This window comes from Teleopsis dalmanni, chromosome 2 (assembly GCF_002237135.1).
Source record: "Teleopsis dalmanni isolate 2A chromosome 2, ASM223713v2, whole genome shotgun sequence".
In the NCBI taxonomy this organism is placed as follows: domain Eukaryota; kingdom Metazoa; phylum Arthropoda; class Insecta; order Diptera; family Diopsidae; genus Teleopsis; species Teleopsis dalmanni.
The window spans coordinates 77,164,115-77,187,905 of record NC_051847.1 but is presented as its reverse complement, the minus strand read 5'-3'; the positions used below and the strand labels follow the sequence as shown (position 1 = coordinate 77,187,905).

At 27.4% G+C, this 23,791-nt stretch overlaps 2 protein-coding genes across 2 annotated transcripts in view; one reads left to right on the top strand and one right to left on the bottom strand.

Moving 5' to 3' along the window:
* LOC119684862 (cytochrome P450 9b2-like) overlaps window positions 1-23,791 on the bottom strand; it is a 286,885-nt gene that overhangs the window by 211,665 nt on the left and 51,429 nt on the right. The window lies entirely within an intron of this gene.
* LOC119681915 (probable serine/threonine-protein kinase fhkE) overlaps window positions 6,035-23,791 on the top strand; it is a 51,352-nt gene continuing 33,595 nt past the window's right edge. The window contains exon 1 of the mRNA XM_038095225.1: window positions 6,035-6,152. Within this exon, the coding sequence (XP_037951153.1) occupies window positions 6,035-6,152 (118 nt within the window). The remainder of the gene's footprint in view (window positions 6,153-23,791) is intronic.

Here is a 23,791-nt window from a genome sequence, read left to right as displayed (position 1 = left end):
TTTCATCTAATTCCACAGAAATGTTCTTCCACAGAATTTTACATTAGAATAGTCCTAACGCCGTTTCATTGCTGTTGGTTATTGTTGAAGTTTTTACACCCTACTGAAAAACAGTCATGATAAGGTAGTTATAGATTGTATTAGTGTATAGATAGTGGTCATTAGTAGTTTCTGGGTATATAGTACAAGAGTACAATTCTTATTTTTAACAGTATAAACAACGCAACCTATAATATTACTCCATATAGAAGTAGTATCGGACGTGGTATCGGACAATTATAATTTGTCGATGCAATTATCTAATATACAATTAATTTAGACGTGTTAATATATAATTATTCTAATTTATGCAACCCCTGTTATTTAGACCTCATGTACTTGCACTACTGCAAAATAATGAAGTTATTAGTACCAAAATACATAATTATCCTGAGAGTCAAGCAAACTATCAGACTGTTAAATGAAAGAAAGGAATGAAAGGCATAGTTTCCTCTATATCACATTAACCATTGCTGTGTCCTATTCATATTGTGTGCTCTAAATTTTCTCGGTGACTGGTTATTTTCCAAAATTTTTTTAACCATCTCACTGGGTTGCCTGCCAATGCATTTTTGTTGGATTTTTCTTTTCATTTGTTATAAATGGTTATAAAAAGTCCTGATAAATGGAGTGATTTATGATAAATCTTTAAACTTTAACAATTCTTATAAGTATTCTAGATTTGTGTATTTGTGTTATACCTACGTTTAAGGTACTTGCAGAGCCTCGAAGTTGTAAGACATTGGTTCCGCTTGAAAGTCCAGAATTGTAATACAATGCTTATGTAGTTGAAGCTGATAATCACTTCATTTGCTTTAATTAATATTCAAGAAGGAACAATTGTTCATTTTGGTTAATGGAATGGAAGATAACTTCACTACCAATTAGTTTTGTTATCAAAACTAGCTTTTTTGTTACCAATCCTCCGAAATTTAAGAAAAAAAGAAACTATATTACTTATTTTCTTTACTGATGTTACACATTTTAAGAAGTTTCGATTCAAAAATGATCAATTGATTCATTACATAGATTGAGTTTTTCTTCAAAAACAGTTGATGGCTTTTTGCTACCATGGCGTGCTTTGAATGAAATCGCAAAAGTAGCTTTTCACTGGATCACGCTTAAATTTTTCATACTAGCAATAACTTTTAATAGCATTTTTCATATAATAAATACTGGATACTCCTTCAATAGAATATACATTCTTTTAGGTAATTTATTTTAAGTTATTTTGTTATTATATGGAAAGTGACCCCACTGAAGCGAAGGATTAGCTGAAATAGACCAGAAAATGACTTGGGTCCTTCTTCATCCTTCGATTCTCGGATGTCGTTCTTGAGTTAAAGCTAAAGTGGCATCCGTTCGCATAACTACAACTCCTGTTTTTGCAAGCAGCTCATGTGGCTTCAGGATGACTGCCAAGTCATCACCAATCTTGTAGTGTTCCAAGACAGTTATCTTCCTGCTTGCCAGTGCTGGACACTGGCATAATATATGTCTGCTATTCTTCTAGACAGAGTCTGCAAGTGTCTTCCTCAACAAGAGTTGTATTTTTGAGGTAATAGTTGAAGTTTCCATGTCCAGTAATCAATGAGGTCAGCCAACGTAGAGTGTTTCGCAAATAGCTAAGCACTTTTAATCGCTTCTAACTTGTTTTAGTCAATTTGCTGTTCTATATATATTAAACAGTTAAAATTTTAAAATCGAGCAACCAAGGACTTTAACATACTTTTACTTTTCTTCTACGATAATATCATACCTGTCTTTAAAATCAATTCTCTTTTTTGCCAAATACAACGACCTATTATTTAAATTAAGTACTTCCTTCTTTGCAAACATTTTAATGAGCAAAAGTCATTTTATTATACAAGTAAGTGTCGCCTTTGCAGCCTTACTTAAATCCACTTTTAATAGAATGGACACAAATAGGCAATAGAATTGCTTTATATTCTATTCGTAGCTAAATAAAAATTCTTCAATAAATCCCCTTAAGTCATTGCCTTTGGGTTCTTTCTCTGTACTCGTACTCGTTCTTCCATAAAAGTTTGTAAAAGTTCTTAAGTCAACATTTTGTGGCGCCATTGGCATGATTTGAAGTTATTGAATTCACAAACACAAACACAAACACACTTCCAATGAAAGGAAAACATAATACTGCCGACATACAATGGAACACAACTTAGAAAATCCTATTAAGCACAGGACTTTTATTTGCCTTGTATCGATTTAATTGGATTGCTTTGAATTTCAGTTTTGTTGCATTTTTTCACTTCAGTTGAGTTAATACTCACATATGTACACATTCGACTTTACTGTTGTTGTTGTTGTGTATATTTTATTAATTTTTTTTTTTTGCAAAGAGCAAATATTTATGTTAGTATTTATTATTTATTTTCTTCTTTTTTTTCTTCTTTTTTACACATAAAAGTTCGTTTTGCAAAGAACTTAAGGACATTCACATCAGCACTTTTACGTGCTTGTTTAACTTTGGAAGGTTTTGATTTGGGATTTTTTGGTAATTTTGCCAAATTGAACCGGATATTTTTTTAAGTAATTTAAGATGCTTTTAATGAAAGTTTCAGAAAATATAGTTATTTAGATATACTTCAATGTTAATTACAGTATGAGTATAAACAATCTCTCTAAATAAAAATAAACTATAATACTATGTATTTATTAAGTATATACATATATGTACTATTGTGTAAGTATATAGTATTATTACTATTATGCACTATAATAATTTATAGGTCATTTTTGTAATAGGTTATGTTTATTAATCCAAAATAAAATGTTTTCAATACTCTTCATAGCATAACAGTCCATCGTAGATAAATGTGTTTCTAAAGACTTCACTCATTCTCTAACCGCCGCTATTTTATCAAATTCTTTGGGCTCAGTCTCTTAAGTTGAACCTTATTTTTTGAGAAGATTTCTTCTTCTTTCTTAAGTGGTACTCTGACACTATGTTTCGTCAGTTCTTTTAAGAGGCATTCTTTCTACAGACTATGTGGTCCCACTATTTAATGCACTGAAATATCAGTAAGAGTATATCTAATAATGTTTTGATCCTCTATTATTCTTGCTCAAAATAGTTGCAATTCTTTTTATACGCGTATATTTATTTCTTCTCTAAGAATGAGAATAATAAACTCTGATTACAATACATTATACTTTTTAATTTATCTAAATAATAGAGAGGTTTCAAACAGTAGAAAACTAAAACAACAAAAATTATTTTTATTTTATTTTAATTAATTGAATTTTTGGCTGATCATACAATTTTTTCGAGTATTGCCAAATACTCATCATCAGTGGTCTTAGGAATAATTCTTGTATCTTTGCTAAATATATGGTAGTTCTTCCTCAACGTGTTTAAACAGGCAACGGTAGACGTACATTAGATAAAACTTGTCACTATAAAGGTCTCCTTTCTTAACTGTAATTTCTATTTATATTAGAGACGTAGGTGAGATATCTGTTAACATTAGCACATCAGTTTGCACACAACCTAATATATCAGTACTATATACAATATTGCATATACTAAAGCTGAAGCAAAATTACATTAAAATTATATTTCAAGTTAGCTGAAAGTTTTTGTGTAAATTGAAAATTTTCACTTAACAAAAATATTTACCTGTAAAATTTTAATTACTTTTTTTTTTAAGACCATTAAAATTTAAAAAAATTTTATGACTTTCAGCTACTCGTGCATTTAAAACACATTAAAAAGCTTCTTCAGTAACGAATTCCGCTATATAAAAATGTTAATGTTCGCATGAGATAATATTTCATTTGATGTTATTTTTTATGATTCAATGTTGTTTGCAATATTTACAAGTTTTTTGAATATGGGAGATACACTTTCAGATTTTATTTAATAAACAGTATGAATCTGAATTTTATATAAAACTCATCTTTTTGCAAGCTGGGAAAATATATAACGGGTTATACCAATAGGAGCATATAAACACCAAAAATTATATATTAGTATTGGTTTATTTATTATATTAGCTTGGTTTCTAAAATAAAAAGTGGTTATATATTAAAATAGAAATTAGAGTACTAAAAGTGCCAATTACAACTGCAGAGAACAAATGTTCTCCGGCGAGTAATATTTTTCTCTGTTCCACAACTTCGAAAAAGTCGATAAAAAAAACTATTATTCAAGCAGCAAGTCTATATATTAGACAATGTTCTCTTACTAGAGTAATTATGTTCTACCTTCGATCCTCTATTTTAAAGTGTTACGTTCTTGTGAATAGTTTAATTGAAGTTAAAGAGATATTTGCATCTAATGTAACAGATGTCATGAAAAAACATCTGAAACTTGTAGGTAATTTATCTTCCCTTCAGTTGAAAGGACAATTGATTTGACTCAGAATTAATTTCAGATTAATCAATATTAATTAGTTCATTGAACATTAAAAATAAGTAGAAAATTAGTATAAAAAATAGATTGCATTTTTTTGTGTTTTTGAATATATTCAAAATATTTTGTAAAAAACTCAGTTACATTTTTTGCGTATAGTTGATAGACCTGAAAAAGGTTTTAAGATATTCCAAAAAATGGAAACGTTGACCATGTTTGGAAACAAATTTGAAGAGGTTTCGGGAAACTGATTGGGCTTACCAAAATATCCAAAAAGTATCCTTCACAAAAACTATATTAAAGTCAAATATTTTTTAAATATCTTTACTGGTTCAGAAAATACTAAATTAAAATACTACTTACTTTTAATACTGGTCGCTAACAATTTCTGTGCTAAAACAATTGGGTGTTATATATTACCTAAGGTAGAGATATATTTTAGGCGTAGATTTAGACTATTTAGACTCTTGCTTTCACAATAGTATGCTTAGATCAGGGCTGTCCAAACCAAAAACAATCACGAGCCAATACAATTCACTGTATAGATTGGAGCGCCACATAGGTTCATGATTTTTTTGGAGAAAAATAAATATACGGTTATAATGTTAAATTTTATTAATTTTTGATTAATTTAACTTTTAGAATCCTATCAAAATTAACATTATTAATATTAATATTGATGGTTCCGTGTCATGTACTTCATCATGGAAAGGGGAGTTTTTTAGTATGTCAGCGATTAACGCGAATTATGCACTACCCACAGAAAGACATTTCAGCGGGTCTGTGTAGACATTTTTTGTTCCCCAGTCTCGAAAGAAAAAAAAAACATTAATATTAGTTATTGTCAGGCACAGTGCGTTGGGAAGTGAATTATTAATTAGTGAAGACATATAATATGGTTTTTATAAAATTCATAGTTAAAAACGCAATGTCATCTTCAACTCATTTTTAAACCAAAATTGATTGATTTCGGGAAGCTCTTGCAAAGGATCTTTAAAAATAAATAAATAATATAATTTCACCAAAATATATCAAAGGAAAATTTGCGTAATTGTGGTAGACATGTTTCTATGTCATGGGCTACAAAAACGTGGGCTGTAGGCCACGTTTCGAACAGCTCCAGCTTAGTGGTAGAAGTGTGTGAAGTGTGTCTTGTTTAAAATAGTTTTTTATAATATATAAAATTATAACTAAAGTAGAGTCTAAAAAAAATAAATCCAGCAAAGTACTTAATAAAGACTGTTTTCATAACTATAAAAATCTTAAAGTAACAGTGCTAACTCCAATTAGTTTATTAAGATAAATAAGTAAATGCATTTATCAAACTAGTTGAACAACCCTGTACTCACACATTAAACTTTAAAGAGAATTCAAAACCCAAAGCAGCCACCCAAACAAACAAAAGCACATACACACATACAAACATAAATTGTAAAACTTTTGTAGGTAAACGGAAATGCAACACAGTAAAAATGCCATAAAAAGCTGCAGCCAATTAAAATGAAACCATAGCAACATGCCACGATGCAGCACCGATGCTGATTGTGCTCATGTATTGAAAAGCGCATGGGATGAGTGTAGATGTACACTCATCTATATTACTTATGTACTCGAACTAAAATGTACAAAAACATAACAACGCAGTTGCAGTGTAAACAGCCTCATGCAACAGTGCACAATTTGCAATATCAGCAGCAAAAGCAACAGCAACAGCAGTTGCAACAACAACAATATTTAAGTATCAACATGTGATGAGCAATTTCCGTTATATCTTCTTGCTTTACATTTTGGTTTTGTTTTTTTTTTCTCAATATTTCAAAATTAAATTCATTCAATGGAAATGCTTCATGAAGTGAAAAATGAACCGCAGTGGCAGCAGCTGCCTTTAATTATGTGCAGCAATGAAAGGCATTGAGTTGCCATATCAACGGAATCAAAAAAAAAACCGAAAAAAATAATGTTTGTATGTATACATGCAATTGACATTAAACTTTAATGTATATTAAATAAAATAAAAGCAGTTTCAATTAAAATGAACTTAATTAAATTATGGTATATTTAAACATGAATAACAGTTGACATTTAATTAAATTCTCATTAAAACCACTACACCGCATTGCACACAATCGCCAACCCATACACACATACACACACACAAACAATAAATTTTGTAACATGTGCAGCCTTATCGACGACATGACAGCCATTTTTAAAATTGAAATTGTTATTACTGTGTGCCGGCTGTGTGAATTCATTCTTGCGGAAACATTCAATGCCGTGTGTCAGTGCGTTTTTTGGTGTGTGCGTGTGTGTGTGTGTGTGTGTGTAAAAATCTGCAGCAGTTTGAAAACAATAAACTTAAGTCGGCTAATCTGCAGTGAGAAATATGCTGTCTGACAGCATACCAAAGCGAAAAAACAAAAACACAATAATCATTCAGCCAACAACAAAAACAATGTTTGCATTTTTGCCGCCGTTTATTGTCTTGCCAAGAGCGAATATTTTTCTGATTGTTTTTATTTTTATTTGTTTTTGTGTGCCTGCCGGGCACACAGCCACACAATACCAGCATGCGACGCCCTAACGCCTTTGAAATACCCCACTCGCAGTAACACAGCACAACACAACATAGCACAACACAGCGCATTGCAAGCCCCTTAAGCAAGTTATGTGAGCAACAGTGATGATGCGCTATGGGGGAAAGAGCAACTTGACAACACAATGACACTTTTGTTTATCATCCTTTCAAAATAAGTACAAAATGAAATGCTTTCCATGGAGTGACTTGCTTTTGTATGCTTGAAAAGAAGTCGCTACTTGGCAGATTGTTTGCTGAGTAATGCGGGACTAAGCGCTTTCCATGGGAAAAACGGAAACGACTTTTAAATTTCTTAAGTTGAGGAAGTTTTTAAGATTTCCAAGTAAATGAAATTGTTGGTTTTTTTAATTTGGGAAAATTTTTAAATTATTTGTTTTGCTTAATAATTTTAAATGTTGTGCTATTAACTTTGATTTTAACGTCAGTGAGGTTTCGAACAGTAGTGAATTGTAACAACAAAAATTTTATTTATTTTTAATTAATTTAATTTTTGGCTGACCATACAGCTGTTTCGAGTATTACCAATGTTGTACTATATTATCTTATGAGACTTATTCAAGAGAAAGTTATTAAGAGATTTTTGCAGAGATTTATTTCTATTGCTAGTCTGCAGAATTAGTTGGATCTAATACGTTTTATATAGAATTTATTAAAACATATTTATATAAACCTATTTCTACAAAAATTAGGACACTATACAAATAAAAAAGAAATTTTCGTATCAAAAACTTTCAGACTACAAGTTATTATTATTATTTATGAGAGGTTATAGAAAAAAGTAAGGACATTTTTCAAAAGATGGCGTAGTTTCAGTACTAAATATTTTTTTACAATGATACATGACATATGACATATTAAAATATAATATCTAATTGTTCCTGAAAGCATAAAAAATATATAAAAAAGTTTTTCCTAACAGTAGTGAAGTACAACAAAAAAAATTCATTTAAATATTATTATTATTAATTAAATTTTTAGCTGACCATACAGCTGTTACGAGTATTGCCAAATACCCATCATCAGTGGTCTTGGAAATAATTCTTGTATTTAATTATTCGTAAATAATTTTTTTTAACTGCAAATACCAGAAATCGTACTCGTATCCTGCCAAATTTGAAGCTCAGAGTCAACGCACCTTGCAAATTTTGTAACAACAAAACAGTATTTGAATGAAAGATCACTTCTTTCCTATATTAAAAGAAAAAGCATCTCAAAGTTTTGGTTTGTTTCAAGAAACTTGCAGTTAACATAGACTATCTCAACATGCTTGCAAAAATTGGTTTAAAAGATTCAAAACCAAAACTGATAATTTTGATATCAGTGACATTCTGGTCAACCAAGAAAGTTCGAAGATGAAGAATTGAAGTCATCATTGAAGAAAAATACCACGTACCACGTTAACTGACTGAAACCAACATTGAAAACCAAATTTTGATCGTCTAATATTGCTTCTGACGCGCCGGACACTGTTTCTCAATATATTAGAGTTTTCCAAGGCAGTTGATGATATTTTGATTACACGAGTTTATAGCCAAAAATTTCCAAATAACAGTTTTATATGACTTGACAAATAAAGTGTGATTTGATTCGTTATATGTATTTATAAAAAAATATAATTGTCTACTCACACTACTACAAATATGTTAGATTACTCTAACAATTAACGATGTTAGAAAACTTCACTTTGCTATACATAAAACTATACTTTATTAGCCTTAAATAAAATAAGATAAAACTTTTTTTAAAAATATTATATACATTAACATCTTGTTAACATCTAAGCTGTTGAAATACAATCACGAAAATCGACTCCTGACAAGTCTAATGTATTCAGCCACATTTACATACAACAGCATAACGTATATACATATATACACATCAATCTTTCAAGGATTTCCTACAATTTTTTGCAATTTAATTTCAATTTTAATGACATTGTTTCTGATTTATGGTAAAAAATTTGCGGAAAATAAGGAAAAACAAATTTATTTGAAAAAAGAAAACTGTACTGTTGCACGGCAGTAATTCTGGAAAATTTAAATAAAAATATGAGCAGACATTTGAAGTGAAAGACACAATGAAATCAATAAAATTGCACAAGGCAGAAAAACGGAAGTACAATTATTGTGTAATATTGTCTCACATCGATAGATTGCTGTTCTCTATATTGTTGTTACTTCCTTCTTTCCTTCTTTCCAGTTTTTCTATTTTTACGGATCTGCTGTACATCGCCAAAGGCACTGCAATCAAGTATTTGTGTTTGTAGATGTTGTTATCTTCCAGAGGTTTAATAATGACATTTTGTTGGTTGTATGATGCTTTAAGTCACTTAAAAGTCATAAGTCTCAAGAGTGCTTAGGAGTAATAGCTTTAAGAAAATATTTTTGAATTAATAATAGTAATGACGTCACATAAATGCTTTTGTTATGATTGTCTTTAGTGCGTTTCCATTGCCTTTGTTAAAGCAGGTTATTTAACTGAGGTTGTTAATGAAATTAGATTAATCATATAAAGAGTTTTCGTGCTTTTTAGCTTAGTTAAGCACAAATTTAGGGAAATTACACCAAAAATGTCGAATGCAACATTGCAAAATATATTTCCCAAAAGGGCAATTATCGAAATTTGACATATGAAATCATAAAACAATAAACCATTTTTCAAAATGTTTATTTTTTATAAATAAAATATATAATTGATATATAAAAATATATAAATATATTTGTATATAAAATATATATTTGATATCCTAATACAATATCAATAAATGTAGTATATATTTTGTCAGGAAGATATGCTGGGCTTTAAACTATACTTTTGTAAATTTACCCTAACAACTTAAGCCCTGTGCGAGTTCGAGTAAATTGATGGTAGTAGTAAATGAGAGAAGTAGTAAATTATTTCGGTATGTCAGCGAATGTTGGTAATTACCAGATTTTTGAATAAATAAATAAATTTGGAAACTTTTAACCAAAAATAATAAATAAGTGTAATAAATAAATATTTACATAAGTGCAGTGCAAAAAATCCCTAGGAATTTTCAATTTCCTTTACCTCAATTTACTCGAACTCGCACACGACCTTATTATTATATTTCAACAAAGCTTATAATTGCATACGTATTTTTCTTAAGTTCTTTAGACTGTTTGAATTAAAATTAATACAGGAAGAGGAGTAAAGGAAGGTAATTATATTTCTTCCTTTCTGTTCCTAGTTGGGTAGCAGGAATATACGTAAGTGCAGTCTTTTAAATAACATCGCTAATATTGTCCAGGTATCTAAAGGTAGTTCTTATTAATAGTCCAAAATAAATTGTAGCTGCCAAATCACACGATATTCAAATCTCTGATCAATTGAATAACATCAACATATCTAAAGCTAATAATTATTGATAGGCTAACATAACTTACAGCTGTGAAAGCACACAATATCCAAATGATATGACATGCTACAAAAGTATCATCAGCAATATTCTAACACTTGGATATATTAAATTTACCCAACGACCTATTTTTAATTCATATGAGCGTAGATCATATCGTGGACTATATATGATTTCGACACATATCAAAAATATGTATTTTCAACAATGTATAACACCTTTTAACTTATTTGATACTATATCCGAATTAAATATTAATTACATTTTTCATAAGTTTTTTGATTATTACTAATTATAATAAAAAATGTTTTTTTAAATAAAAAATTTACACTTATTAATTTGTGTTAAATATTGTAACTATATTTTAATTTTCATAAATCCATTTATCGTCTTTAATTCTCTAGATTTTAACAATGTTTCTATAATAAATTCATGTAATTTTGGTTTTTTAAACCAAAACGAAGTTGATATGATGCTCATCTCTGAAACTCACTTAACTAATAAAAACTACTTTTTTATACCAAACTATATATTTTACAAAACAAATCATCCTGACGGCAAAGCACATGGAGGTACGGGAATTTTAGTCGAAGAAGATTAACACACTATTTTGTGAGCTCATGTGCTGAAAATTTCCTTTAAGCAACTTCAGTGTGCATACAATGCTTTACCTACAACCTTACCCTATCAGCAGTGTATTTCCCCCTCGCTTTATACTAAACGAAATGCAGTACCTTGAATTCTTCAAAACTTTGGGAGAAAAATTCATTGCTGCAGGAGACTACAATGCAAAACACACTTTTTGGGGCTCTCGGATCTGCAATCCTAAAGGTCAAAAACTCTTTAACGTGGTAACAAACAAGAACAACAAACTAGATGTCGCATCACCCGGGCATCCTACGTATTGGCCATCAGACAACAACAAAATCCCAGATCTTATTGATTTCGCTGTAACGAAGGGTATTCGTCGTGACTCCATTTCGGTGTACACAAGTTATGAATTATCATCGTATCATTCTCCAATCTTCCTAATAGTTCATGAAGAACCCCAACTAATTCAAGGTCCACAAAGACTTACAACTCAAAACACCAACTGACTGAAATTTAAGAAATACATAAGTACTCACGTTCATACCAATTACAAAATTAAAAACAAATACCAGGTAGATGATGCAGTACAAGTATTCAACATGATTCTCTCGTCAACTGCCGAAATTTCTACACCACAAAATTTGCCTTCTCATGTAAGAAAGCAGCATCTTAGCAACAGTAAAATCGAAAGACTTCTAGCCGAAAAAAGAAAACTTCGTCGAGAATGGCAAAAAAATAGATCCCCATCAACTAAATCTAAATTAAAAGAAGCCGTAAATCGACTAAAGAGCGCTCTTGCAAGAGACAAAGAAAACAAATAATATGAATATATTAAGAAGCTGTCCCCAAACACGGCTAACAAAGGATCACTCTGGAAGGCTCATCAAACTATAAAAACACCTATTGAAGCAGTGCCTCCGTTAAGAAACTCCAGCGGTGAATGGGCGCGCAGCGAAGAAGAAAAAGCTAATGTATTTGCTAATCATCTCAGTCAAATTTTTCAACCAAATCCCTCCAATTATTATATTCATAGGCAATATTCTGTTGTATGAGATCCAATATTATATAGATATATAAAAAATACAGTATGGATACATGAAAGAAATAGAATAGGTTTTAAAATTATTTTATAATACTTAGAATAAGAAAATAATTAAATTGTTTCTTTCTTTTTATATTATAACTGTGTAAATTTATGTAGAAAATTAGTTCTGAATTTATAAATATTTAAATAAATTTTGAAATAAAATATTCGCAAATGTATATATAAATTATTTGAATAAATAACTAAGTAATTTTCCTAATTTACTTTAAAATTCATTTAATTCGTTTTTTATCCTATTCTATTTTGTCAAAACTTTTAACTCTTATATGTTTCATTTCGTCCTTCACTAACTTTTTCCAACATCTATAGTTTCCTTTACTTCCTTCGACTTCTGAAATACTCAGTTTTAATCACAACTGATTTATTCCGCAAACAAACTTTGTTTGCAGAAAGTTTTGACAGCGAGAAAATTTTATGTGCAGGAAATAATCCTGTAGTGCGACGTTTTGTCAACAGGATATGAAAGTCATTAAAGAGCTTAATTGATGTTGATGACTTAATTGAAATGATGAAAGTGAATGGAATAAAGAAAAATTTGGAATAAAAAACCATATTGTACAAATAAATAATCATTTATTGAAGGCCAAATCAATATTATATATATATTACCTGATGTTTTATGTTTGTTACTATAACATCATTTATAAGTTCGATGAACCATCGGATTAGGATCAAGCTTATGAAATTTATTTAAAATATATATGATTTTTGAAATTTTTCATTGGTTTAAAGCATTTTGACTGACGTTACTTTTTCTATTTACAAAACCCCGACATATTAGATTCAAAACTCTTTTTACTTAAGTGAAGAGAAGTCAGTATAGCTCGTGTAGTAACTGAAAATGCAAATTTCAGATGGTTAGGATACGATCTCCGTGTATGAATTTGTGTACAGAATAGTACTCATGAGCCAATAAAAGAAAAAGTGTTAACAGTCTATATAATATTGGATTATTAGTATATTAGTATACGATCTTCGTGTATGAAGTTGGGTACAGAATAGTAATCATGAGCCAATAAAAGAAAAAGTACTAACAGCCTATATAATATTGGATTATTAGTATATTTAAAAGAAGAAATTACCAATAAAATCGTTGTCTCAAAGAGTATAAAAGTATGTTTATTATGAAAATGGACCGTATTCCAAACTGATAGCCATATATTAATTAGAATTCTAATTACTTAGTCATCTACCATAACTACTCCTAGCGACTACCATCTACTTGAAAAGATATCTCATGGAAAAAAAATTACTTCAACAAAGAAGCCATATCCAAAGCAAATATGTTTTTGAGTTGAAAAATACTTTTATTTTTCAATACTGATTTACTGTAGGTGGAAAGAATGTGAGACTTTAACTCATTGAAATCACCTCTTAGGAATTATTGGAGATGATTTCCATGGCAATGTGGAAACTTCATTTCAGTAATCAGGAGAGAGAGATAAGAGTAGGCGGCTTAGTACCTAGGAAACTAAATTTATCTACGTCAGAAAGTATGGTTATGGCGTATAAGTAGATTGGGAATAGGTAAAGGGGGTGGGGTTATAAGCACGAAAATTGGGTTGAAGAATATGTATAACATATATATATAAATAATTGTCTGATATGTATTTATGACTATTATTATTATCATACGTAAGTTCTTTTGTGTATTTTTTTCGTTACATATTTACTATGATTTTTAAATAAAAGCATATTTAAGGCTAACGTAATTACAAGTATGGAGAGGTATTTTGATCTTATTCAAGTTATATTGCTTTTGATTAATTTATGATTTTAATACTAATTAAAATAAGCAAATATTTAGTAACATACATTTTTTTAGAATTAAAAAAATTTAAGCATTTATTTTTAACTATTTTTATTATGTTGAAATTGTTTTGAGCTAGTGCACTTAAGCACTTATATTCTTTTTTAACTGGAGGTATTCTCAAAAACCCCTCTTTACACCTTGACTAGATTATTGTTTATTACTTCATCAGCAATAATTGACGTCAGATGTGCATACCTCCCCGAGGAGCCTATAACCATTTGAGATTTGATAACGCGGTGTTGGTAAGTCTGTCAGTTTTCGCAAATAATTTCAGGACTCTATCCTTTATGTATTTTTTGATGGGATCAATCTTGATGTCCCTGAGGATGTCATTCGTCCTAATGTACTATTTTTACTTTCGTCAATCTTCAGGAATTTATGATGAATAGCACGAAATTTATTATTAAAAAATTATTTATACTGAATAATATAAGCCGAAAATAAGGGTTTTTTTTATTATTTATTTTGATCTTAATTAACAATATTTTTTTTTTAAAAGATACATTAATATGTATAAAAAAAATTTTATGTTGTGTAATATCATGCTAATATATTAGTTGTTGCTTTTGTCATCTATTAAAATTTATATATTTGTATTTATTTATTTTTTAATAATTCAACAATATTTTATTCTTTATTTCTTTATTTATATGGAAATATAATAAATTCAATTAAATTTAAATTAATTTAAAATAAATTCCACTTACAATATAAAACTTGAATTTTTAGAAAGGATTTGTTGCACTAAATATAAGGTCATTTAGTTTTGTTTTAATAAACTTAAACCCTATTTAAATATCAAATACTCTATTTAAATTGCATTATGATCTTAAATATACGAGTTATATAATAAATGATATATTTCAGCATTTTATTATATAATTTGCATTTTTTAAAATGGCGAAAAACTAGCAACAAAACAGTCGAGAAATAATTAATATTGAGCAATAAAATATTTAATATATGAGACTATGTAATTAATAATCATATAAATTATTCTTATCCATTTATTTTATTAAAATATGTTTTATTTAATATTCAAAAAAGAAAAATGCAAGTCAAGACAAGCAACGAGATATGCTACAATAGTTATTATTAGACATATTTTATATCCCATTATGATATTTTAAAATATTTGAAAATTTTTTTTATGCTTGAAGGATTTAATTAAAACAAAATTATTTAGATTGATTAAACCATAAGCGCAGTGTTGGTATTATGTTTGTGATCATTAAAGTCAATATTTTAAGAACAACCAGCGCAAATAATAACATAGATTATATTTGGGACTTCCACAATGCATATTAGTCATACTGATTTCAAAGTTAATGGGCTCACTATGGATTATGGGGAATGATCGGTTTCTCTGCGTGAGTTCCTAGTGACATGCAGATACATTTTTATGCAACACTACACATTATTGATCCTGCCATATTAGTTATAGCAACATAATTATATAATAATAAATTTATTAATGAACTTATTGATTTAATACAAATATATTAAAAAAATCCTCAATATCCTTTGGTAAAGTTATAATGTCTAACGTTCAAAATGTCCTAATTATAAAATTATAAAGTGAAGATATATTATAAAATCAAATTCCTTGTAGATAATTTTGTAGGTCAAATTTGGAATAAGAATATAAAACTAATAAAAAAATGAACTCATTTTTATAGTAAGTAAAAATTTTTGTAGGAAATTTATGTACAATTTCAATGTAAAAATTATAAAATGTCACTAAAATATTCTATATTAATTTTTTTTTCCCAAAAAGGCTTTAACTTTTAAAGAATATAAATTATATAAAACAAAAGATATAAAAAATAATCTAATTCAGTAAATTAAATGTTATTAAAACTCTTACTCTGTTTAAAGAAATTAATTCTCACTCTAATAAATAAAAATAATCTTAATTAATATATAACAATCCTAAAAAAATAAAATTATTCTTATTCTAATTAATAATGGAAGTCTCATTCTACATAATAATAAATTTTTACTGCTACACTAAGCATTAGCCCTTGAAGTAGTATTATAATAGAAAGAAGAGTAGTACATAATCACAGCTTTAGTACTTAATGTAGTATATATTATATAGTATATATAAATAATTCATAAATACAATTTATGAATAATATTTTTATAAATAATATTTTCTCTATATTACAATAGTTGTAAATGTTGAAATGCAAATTAATTGCAAAAGACTTTTATTATTAAGACCACATAAGGAATTTTCTAACACTTGAATGAAACATGATATTAAACTAATATTTGAAATAGGTTTACTTTAGTCACTGGTAAGATTGAATCAATTGTTTTAGAACTTTTTTTGAAATATGACTTATTCAACTTACTAGTATCAGTCCGAGTCCACAAGCTGTTTCAAAAATGCATAATTTGGGCATCAACCTCTAAAATATTATGCTTTTTTTTTGTCACTAGCGACCATTTTTTTTGGTCTAGTTTCGGCTTCATACATTTATTCTCTAACCGCGAAATAACTATGATATAATATAACTATAATAACTATAAAACCAAACAATATATATAAGCAATAACGAAATAATAAATAGCAACCGAAATAATTATAATTAACAAAACAATAACTATGATAAATAATGGTCAAAAACCTATTCATTTACATAAACCCATTAAAACCAAATAAAATTATTCTGATAAGTCAAAATCACAATTCATAAAAAATAATCATATTTCAATAATGATGAAATTATTAAAAATTAATGTAATTTGAATTTAATGTTTTGGCTTTATTATTTTTGAAAAACCAATTAAATTTGAATATAAAAAAATAAACAAATATATGTGAAATTTGCATCAATAATACATACATACATATATATAGTATATGGCATAAATTTGTGCATTGCGTGGTACCACAAGTCGTATGAGTGACATTTAAAATATTGTAAAAATTCATTGTAAATTTTAACGATTACTTTTTGAATGGGTACTAAAAACAATAATTTCTAGGCCGTTTAATTTAATTTAGCAAAAATATAAAAATTTATTTATTTTGCTAATGACATATTTATAATTTAATTTATTCATTTTAAATAATAAATATTTGCATTGGAAGTTGTTGAGGCAGGCCTTCAGTATTTATTTTTTTCCTATTGTTTTACAGCTATTTTAGTAATTGTATCTCTATTAAATTTATATTTACAAGCTTTTTGAGAGAAAGTACTGAAATTGAAAAATTAAGGATGAAAATAAAAATCAAATGCTAATAATGAAGTAATAAGTAATGTTAAAAAAAGTTTATAATTGGCTTATCTATGAAATTTTTATCTAATATGTTTAAACCCTTTATATTAAGATAATCAAAGTGTTTGACTATAACATGCAGTCACAATTTTAATATTTGCATCATACTGGGCTATTAATTAAAAAAATTAAACCTTTATATTGCAATGTCTATTTATATTCAATATTTTAATCAAAAGTCTTTATGAATAAAAATGTTAATTTATTTTTGTAAAAAATATTGAAAATATTGACATTTATATTTAGTTCATTTATTTATATAATCTATTAATATTTTGTTATATAAAATTAATTATAATTTATATATTGCAAAAAAAGTAGTATAGTAAATCCAAAATCGCTAAAACATTTTTTGAATTCCGAAATAATCCCGTCAAATAAAATTTATTAACAAAACTTTCAAAAGATTTATTTAAAATTTTCATTTTTGACAAAAAAAATAATAAATTATATATTTTTTAAGCTTAATCCAACAGTAATTCAAATATTTAAACCTTAAATTAATATTATGAAATTTATATAATAATTTGGTCTAATACACTTTTCAACAAATTTTTATAATCATCTTCTTATAACTCATCTTCTTCTTATCTTCTTATTCTTATTATGTAGCAATAATTTAATATAAATAAAAAATCACTAATCTTTGTTCTATATATATTATATATAGTCATTTTCAGGGTACTATAATATTCTTATAATGTAGCAATAATTTAATATAAATCACAAAGATTAGTGAATTGTGAGAAACAGGGATGGATCTAAGTACTTTGTCAATAAAGTGATTGCAGTCCTCTTTGAAGGCAGAATGTATTTAGGTAGAAATAAAGCAGCTGATAATTATACCATAGGTGTATTATTATATTAATTGCAATTTAAAATAAGTTGTTTAATAATAATTATAACGATAAATTATATTATAATAAATTATCATTGTCTTTCTTGAATAAAATAAAAATAAAACACATTTATATTAAATATTCTTTAACGTTCCCATATCCTTCCTAACATATAGATAACTTTTTTTAATAAAAATATTAAAATTTCTTTTTAAACTAGAAACAAAATTTATTCGAGGATTATGTTTATTGCCGAAAATAAAAGAATTATTCTCTTAATTACTACCTATGATTACAGTACTAATATGATATATAATTTTAACTGTTTAAATATTAAACTTTTTTAAATTTTATTAAATAATAAAAGAATTAATTTTAAATTTTTATTTTAAAATTAATTGGGAAAATAATTATGTTATTTTGTTGAAATATATATAAAATGTTACTTTTATACATATTTTAATATTTATTTATAGTTAGGTATATCTGCTAGTAATTCTATATATATATTCCTGCAGGCATAAATACTTTCTATGTTTTTATTTCCATATTTAAAATCGAATATCAGTAATTATAAAAAATTTTAGTAGCAATATAATGTCAACAATTAAATATAATACAAACTATTGGAAATAATTTTTTATATAAAGAATTTAGTTTTGCATTTTAGTCCATTTTGACTTTAAAAACAAATTTAATATTGTACAAGCAAAACTAATAATTCCCACATGAAAATATATTGTTAACAATTTTATTAATTAATTGTTTTAACAATTTTATTGAATCTGTTTCTATCTCATGCTGAATTCCATACTTTCATTATATTGTCAATACACGTTCAATGCGTTACGTTTGAAAGCTATAGCCGCTGATTTATATGGGCTCTTTATTTTTCTTAATTTTTCCTTTCAAAAGAAGCTGCATAAGAATATATTTTTGATTCCACGTACTGCTAACCGAAAAATATTGTAAGAATCGCCAAATATTCAATATGTTTTGCAAGTACCCATACCAATATCTCTCGAAATAATATTTTATCTTTATAGCCTAGAAAATAATATTACACTAGTGGTGTTAATGGCATAGACCGGTAGCAATCCGTTAATTAGCAGTTAAAAAATACTGCCTCAGTAAGGTCACAACATAAATAACGCTTCTTGTTGGCACTGGGTAGCAATTGGTCATAAGCTACAAGATATTTCGCTTATACAAAATAGGACCGAAAGCTTGTTATCAGTGCTGTCAAAAGTGGAAGAATATGAGAATATATTCTTTTAGCGCAGCCAGTTCAATATTTGCCGTTTACTAGTGATATTACAAGTGCTTGTGGATGTTAATGCCAAATGCGGTTTTCTTCCAGCAACCAAATTTCCAAAGCATGTCCTTGTTACGTTCTCATCCTTACAATATAACTGACTTCAGTCATTCGATTATTAAGCAACTGTCTATTTCGATTCAACGGAATAGAACTAATTTATTTAATATGATATCAACCAGTAGTATTTTTAGATTCTTCTATATATTTACATTTTCAAAGCTTATAACATCTTCATATTTTATCTTAATTTCAGATATATTCAACAGTCCTATTATTTATAGGACACCCCCTCTTCGAGTAGGGTCGCTTTTATGTTGGCATTTCAAGCCACGCTCTTTTAATTTTTAATCTACATCCAGAACTCTACTTTTTCACTGCATTTTCTTGGTGTCTGCACTATTAATTATTCTAGTTTCTGGTTTGACTTGAATCACATATGACTCGATCGTTCGCCAACTCACTGGGTTCGCTCATCATCTTCCACTATATATGTAATAAATACATTTATATAGATAGATATACCTATTTACAAAGAGTGAGGAAGGAATAATGACAATTTCAGAAAAGTATCTAATGGGATTCTATAATTCTTAATAATATATTAAATCACTTTTTTCACATATTTATATATTTAACACATCTACACAAATTTACATTTCTATAGATAAATGTATATATACAAAGAGTAAGGAAACAATGATGTTAATATCAGAGAAGTATCTAATAGTATTGTAGATTTCTTAATAATAACATATTAAGTCACTTTTCCATGGATTTCAATAGAAATCTTATACATTTATATTATATTAATCTTCAAAATTCCATAGATTCAAATTTACATTTATATAGACAGATATATATTTATAAACAGTAAGGAAGGAATAATAATAATTTTAGAGAAGTATATAATGGTGTTGCAAATTTTCTTATAACACAGATTATATATAGATTAATATAGACTATATATAGGTTTTTTGTCTAACATATATAATATTTACATTTATATAGATTGATATAGTAATAAACAATAAACAAACCATGACGATGATTTTAAAGATTAATATAGACTATATATAGGTTTTTTTTATACCATATATAAACATATTTACATTTATATAGATTGATATAGTAATAAACAATAAACAAACCATAATGATGATTTTAAAGAACTATATAATATTTTTATATCTATTCTTTTTTTCACTTTTTCATAAACATATCTATATACATTTTGTTAAAAGTTAAGGTTTTAAAAGTTGTTGATTATGTATATAGTTATTATATGAATGTGGAAAAATATATGTAGCGTGTGCTATATTCTTTTGCCTACTCTATCAATTTCTAATGGGTTCGTGTTAATTCATAAATTGTATAAGGTCAGTAATAACGAATAATAAAATAGATTATTATTTATCAACCAGAATATAATTGATTTTATCTGGAGTTATAAATAGTTTGCAAAATAATTTCACACCTGCATAATAGGATATTATTGAAAAATGTCTTAAACAATTCTTTTTTTTTCATTATAATTCAAATAAATATTGATTTCACCATATGCAATCATTTATTATACATTGTATAAAATATTCTTTTCAAGTTTTAATTAAGAATTTAACTCAACTCACCCACGGTTGTCAATTAGCATAAACAATTTGCAAGTTGCTTACAATAGTCGATAGCTTTTTGCGATACCTTGCGAATTGTTACAATTACATTCTACTTTTATTGAATGCTCAGAAAAGTTCTACCTCAGATTGATTTGTGCGAACGTTTTCCTTGTCATTTCCAAAGATTTTTCCGAATTCCGGTCACGTTTTATTTTCGTTTCTGCTTTTGTCTACGGAGAGTACGTACGTGCACCTAAATAATTATTTTAAAATCAATTTTCTTCCATACGACAATTTTAAATTACAAACAGAAAACTTCAGATTTTTATTGTTCCTCACAGTTGCGCTTTGATTTAAATCTCAATTTGACTGTCGATAAATTAATCAGATGTCAGAATCTGTTCCAACGTGTAATTATGTCATACATTGTCATGCTTTCGTTTCCTTCACCAAGGTTGGTGGGGCACGTTCCCAACGTTTGCTCATACATAAACATACAAGATAAGCTTAAGCTTAAACGGAATAAAGAATGATATTTTTATAAAGTTTTTATATTGAAATTAAATGCATTTTTTAATTTATAAAAAAAAACTTTTGCTCCAACTATAAAACTTTCATTTTTATGTTAAAGCTAAAAATCTAATTAATCCAATCTTTAAGAATTTGTTTGTTCGAATAGGTTTGTACTCTACTGGATTCAAGGAATCGGTTGAAAATTTTCACTGTTATGAAAATATATATAAAATAAAACCATAATAAAAGATAAAACAGATTAACTGTCCGGGTAGCTTCAAGATTTTTCGATCCAAATCGTATAAATCAATTATAATTGAGGTGCTCGTACAAATAATGATCAAAATCTTTGATGCACTAGCTGAGATACATTATTGTGGTACTACCTGCAATGGAAGATAATATAATAATCTTATTTGCATTAATATCCGTTCTGTACATTGATGATCCGTTCTTTCTACATTGGTACTATCTGCAATGGAAAATACTACAATAATTAATATTCGTATTAGTATCCGTTCTCTACATTGATGCCATACCCTCAAGTTTGATTATATCTTTGACCTTTGTATATTCTATTATTATGTCAATTAAATAATTTCGAAAAAAAGGTATATTTCTTTGATCAACTTTGATCAACAATATAGTATTAATGTGTGAAAGACATTGTCACACATTAATACTATATTGTCTTAGAAATGTTTATAATAGAGTATTTTATTATACAATATTTACAGTAGATCTTTAAAAAAAATTATTTATATAAATTTTATTTGGTATGAAATGGTTTGGAGTTGTCGAATTCTCGATGACTATTGGTTTTTTTTTCATGTAGGCCCATGTCATCAAATGTTTTCTTATTTTTTAGCCAAAAGAAATACATCTTATAAAGAGTATTGTTGTTTTGAGGATTAATGTTTAAAGTCAAGACATTGATAATATCAATATCATAACTGTTTGAAAACCATTTGAGGCATATATGCGAAGTTGCTGTCTAGAATAAACTGCAACGTCATATTTCTCCATTTTCAAACAGTAGAGCCTACATATGGACAATAACCCTGCAAATGTTGTAGTCAAACTTCTCTGGTTTATATCCGTAATCCAGAAACTTAGTATATTTCAATAAAATAATATGAATAGTTTATAGGTGTGAAAATATAAGACCTCTATTTACCATATGACGTTTAAAAAATTTCAAGCAGCTTGTAGTAATTTTTTTTGGAATGAGAATTAATTTCCTTAAATGGAGTTAGACTTGTTGTAACTTTTTTGTAAATACAATGCATGAGGAAAAAAAAAAGATTAAAATGTTGGAAACTTTAGAAACTCAAATAATAACTGGAGCTCTACTTTCCATACTTATAGAATATTGTGATTTATAAGAGTTGATAACCACTATCACTTTTAATCGTTTCTCAGGGTGTGTCTCATTTGAGCGATACTGGAAAAAGCTGGTAATTTCCAACACTTCTATTATAAAATCCGTTTTGTGTTTAAAGCATCACCAATTGGATATCAGTAAATCTACTTCCCATCGCTTAAGTTTTTCTAGTACATCAAATACATCGGCAGAAGTTAGAAATTTTAGTTGAATTCACAACAGAATATGAAATACAAGAATAATAAATTACATTCCATTTTTGAAATGGTGATAGTATAAAATGAATAAAACATATGATGAAGCGAAAAATCTTATAGGATACTAACTTTGATTAACTTGGTATAAGAAAGAGGCTTTTCAAGTGTTCTTATGGGTTGAAGTGTAAAATGTTGGTTTTACATTTTTTAGTAACCAGTCCTGCATGTTAGATGTTATCGAGTGTTTTCTCAATATCAAAGGTTATTAGACCTGGCAACTTTTTTTAATGTAAAGCTGTGGCTAAGCCTTACGTCACTCTAATTAGCTGAAGGTCTGTAGGATGAATTGTCTTAAAATCGGATCATTCATCTTGCAGAACGTTAACTTCCTTAGCGAATTAACCCACTCTAATAATTTAAATCTAACCTACCTCATACCATAAATAATGTGATTTCAAAAAGCTCTGTATGTTATTTCCGATAACCTCTTTGTTGTATGGTATAAAAATAAACCAAATAAATTAAGATATTTTCTTATTAAAAAAATATGTTTGTCAGTTGTTCACTTTTACATTGCTATGTTTTATTATATGTTATATAATATGATTATATGTTTATATACAATGTTACAGTCATAAATACAGTCATTAAATATACAATTGAACCAAGCAACCAATCAATTGATATGCACCATTTGGTTTATAAATAAAATAAATACAAGTAGCAATTCTTTAATGC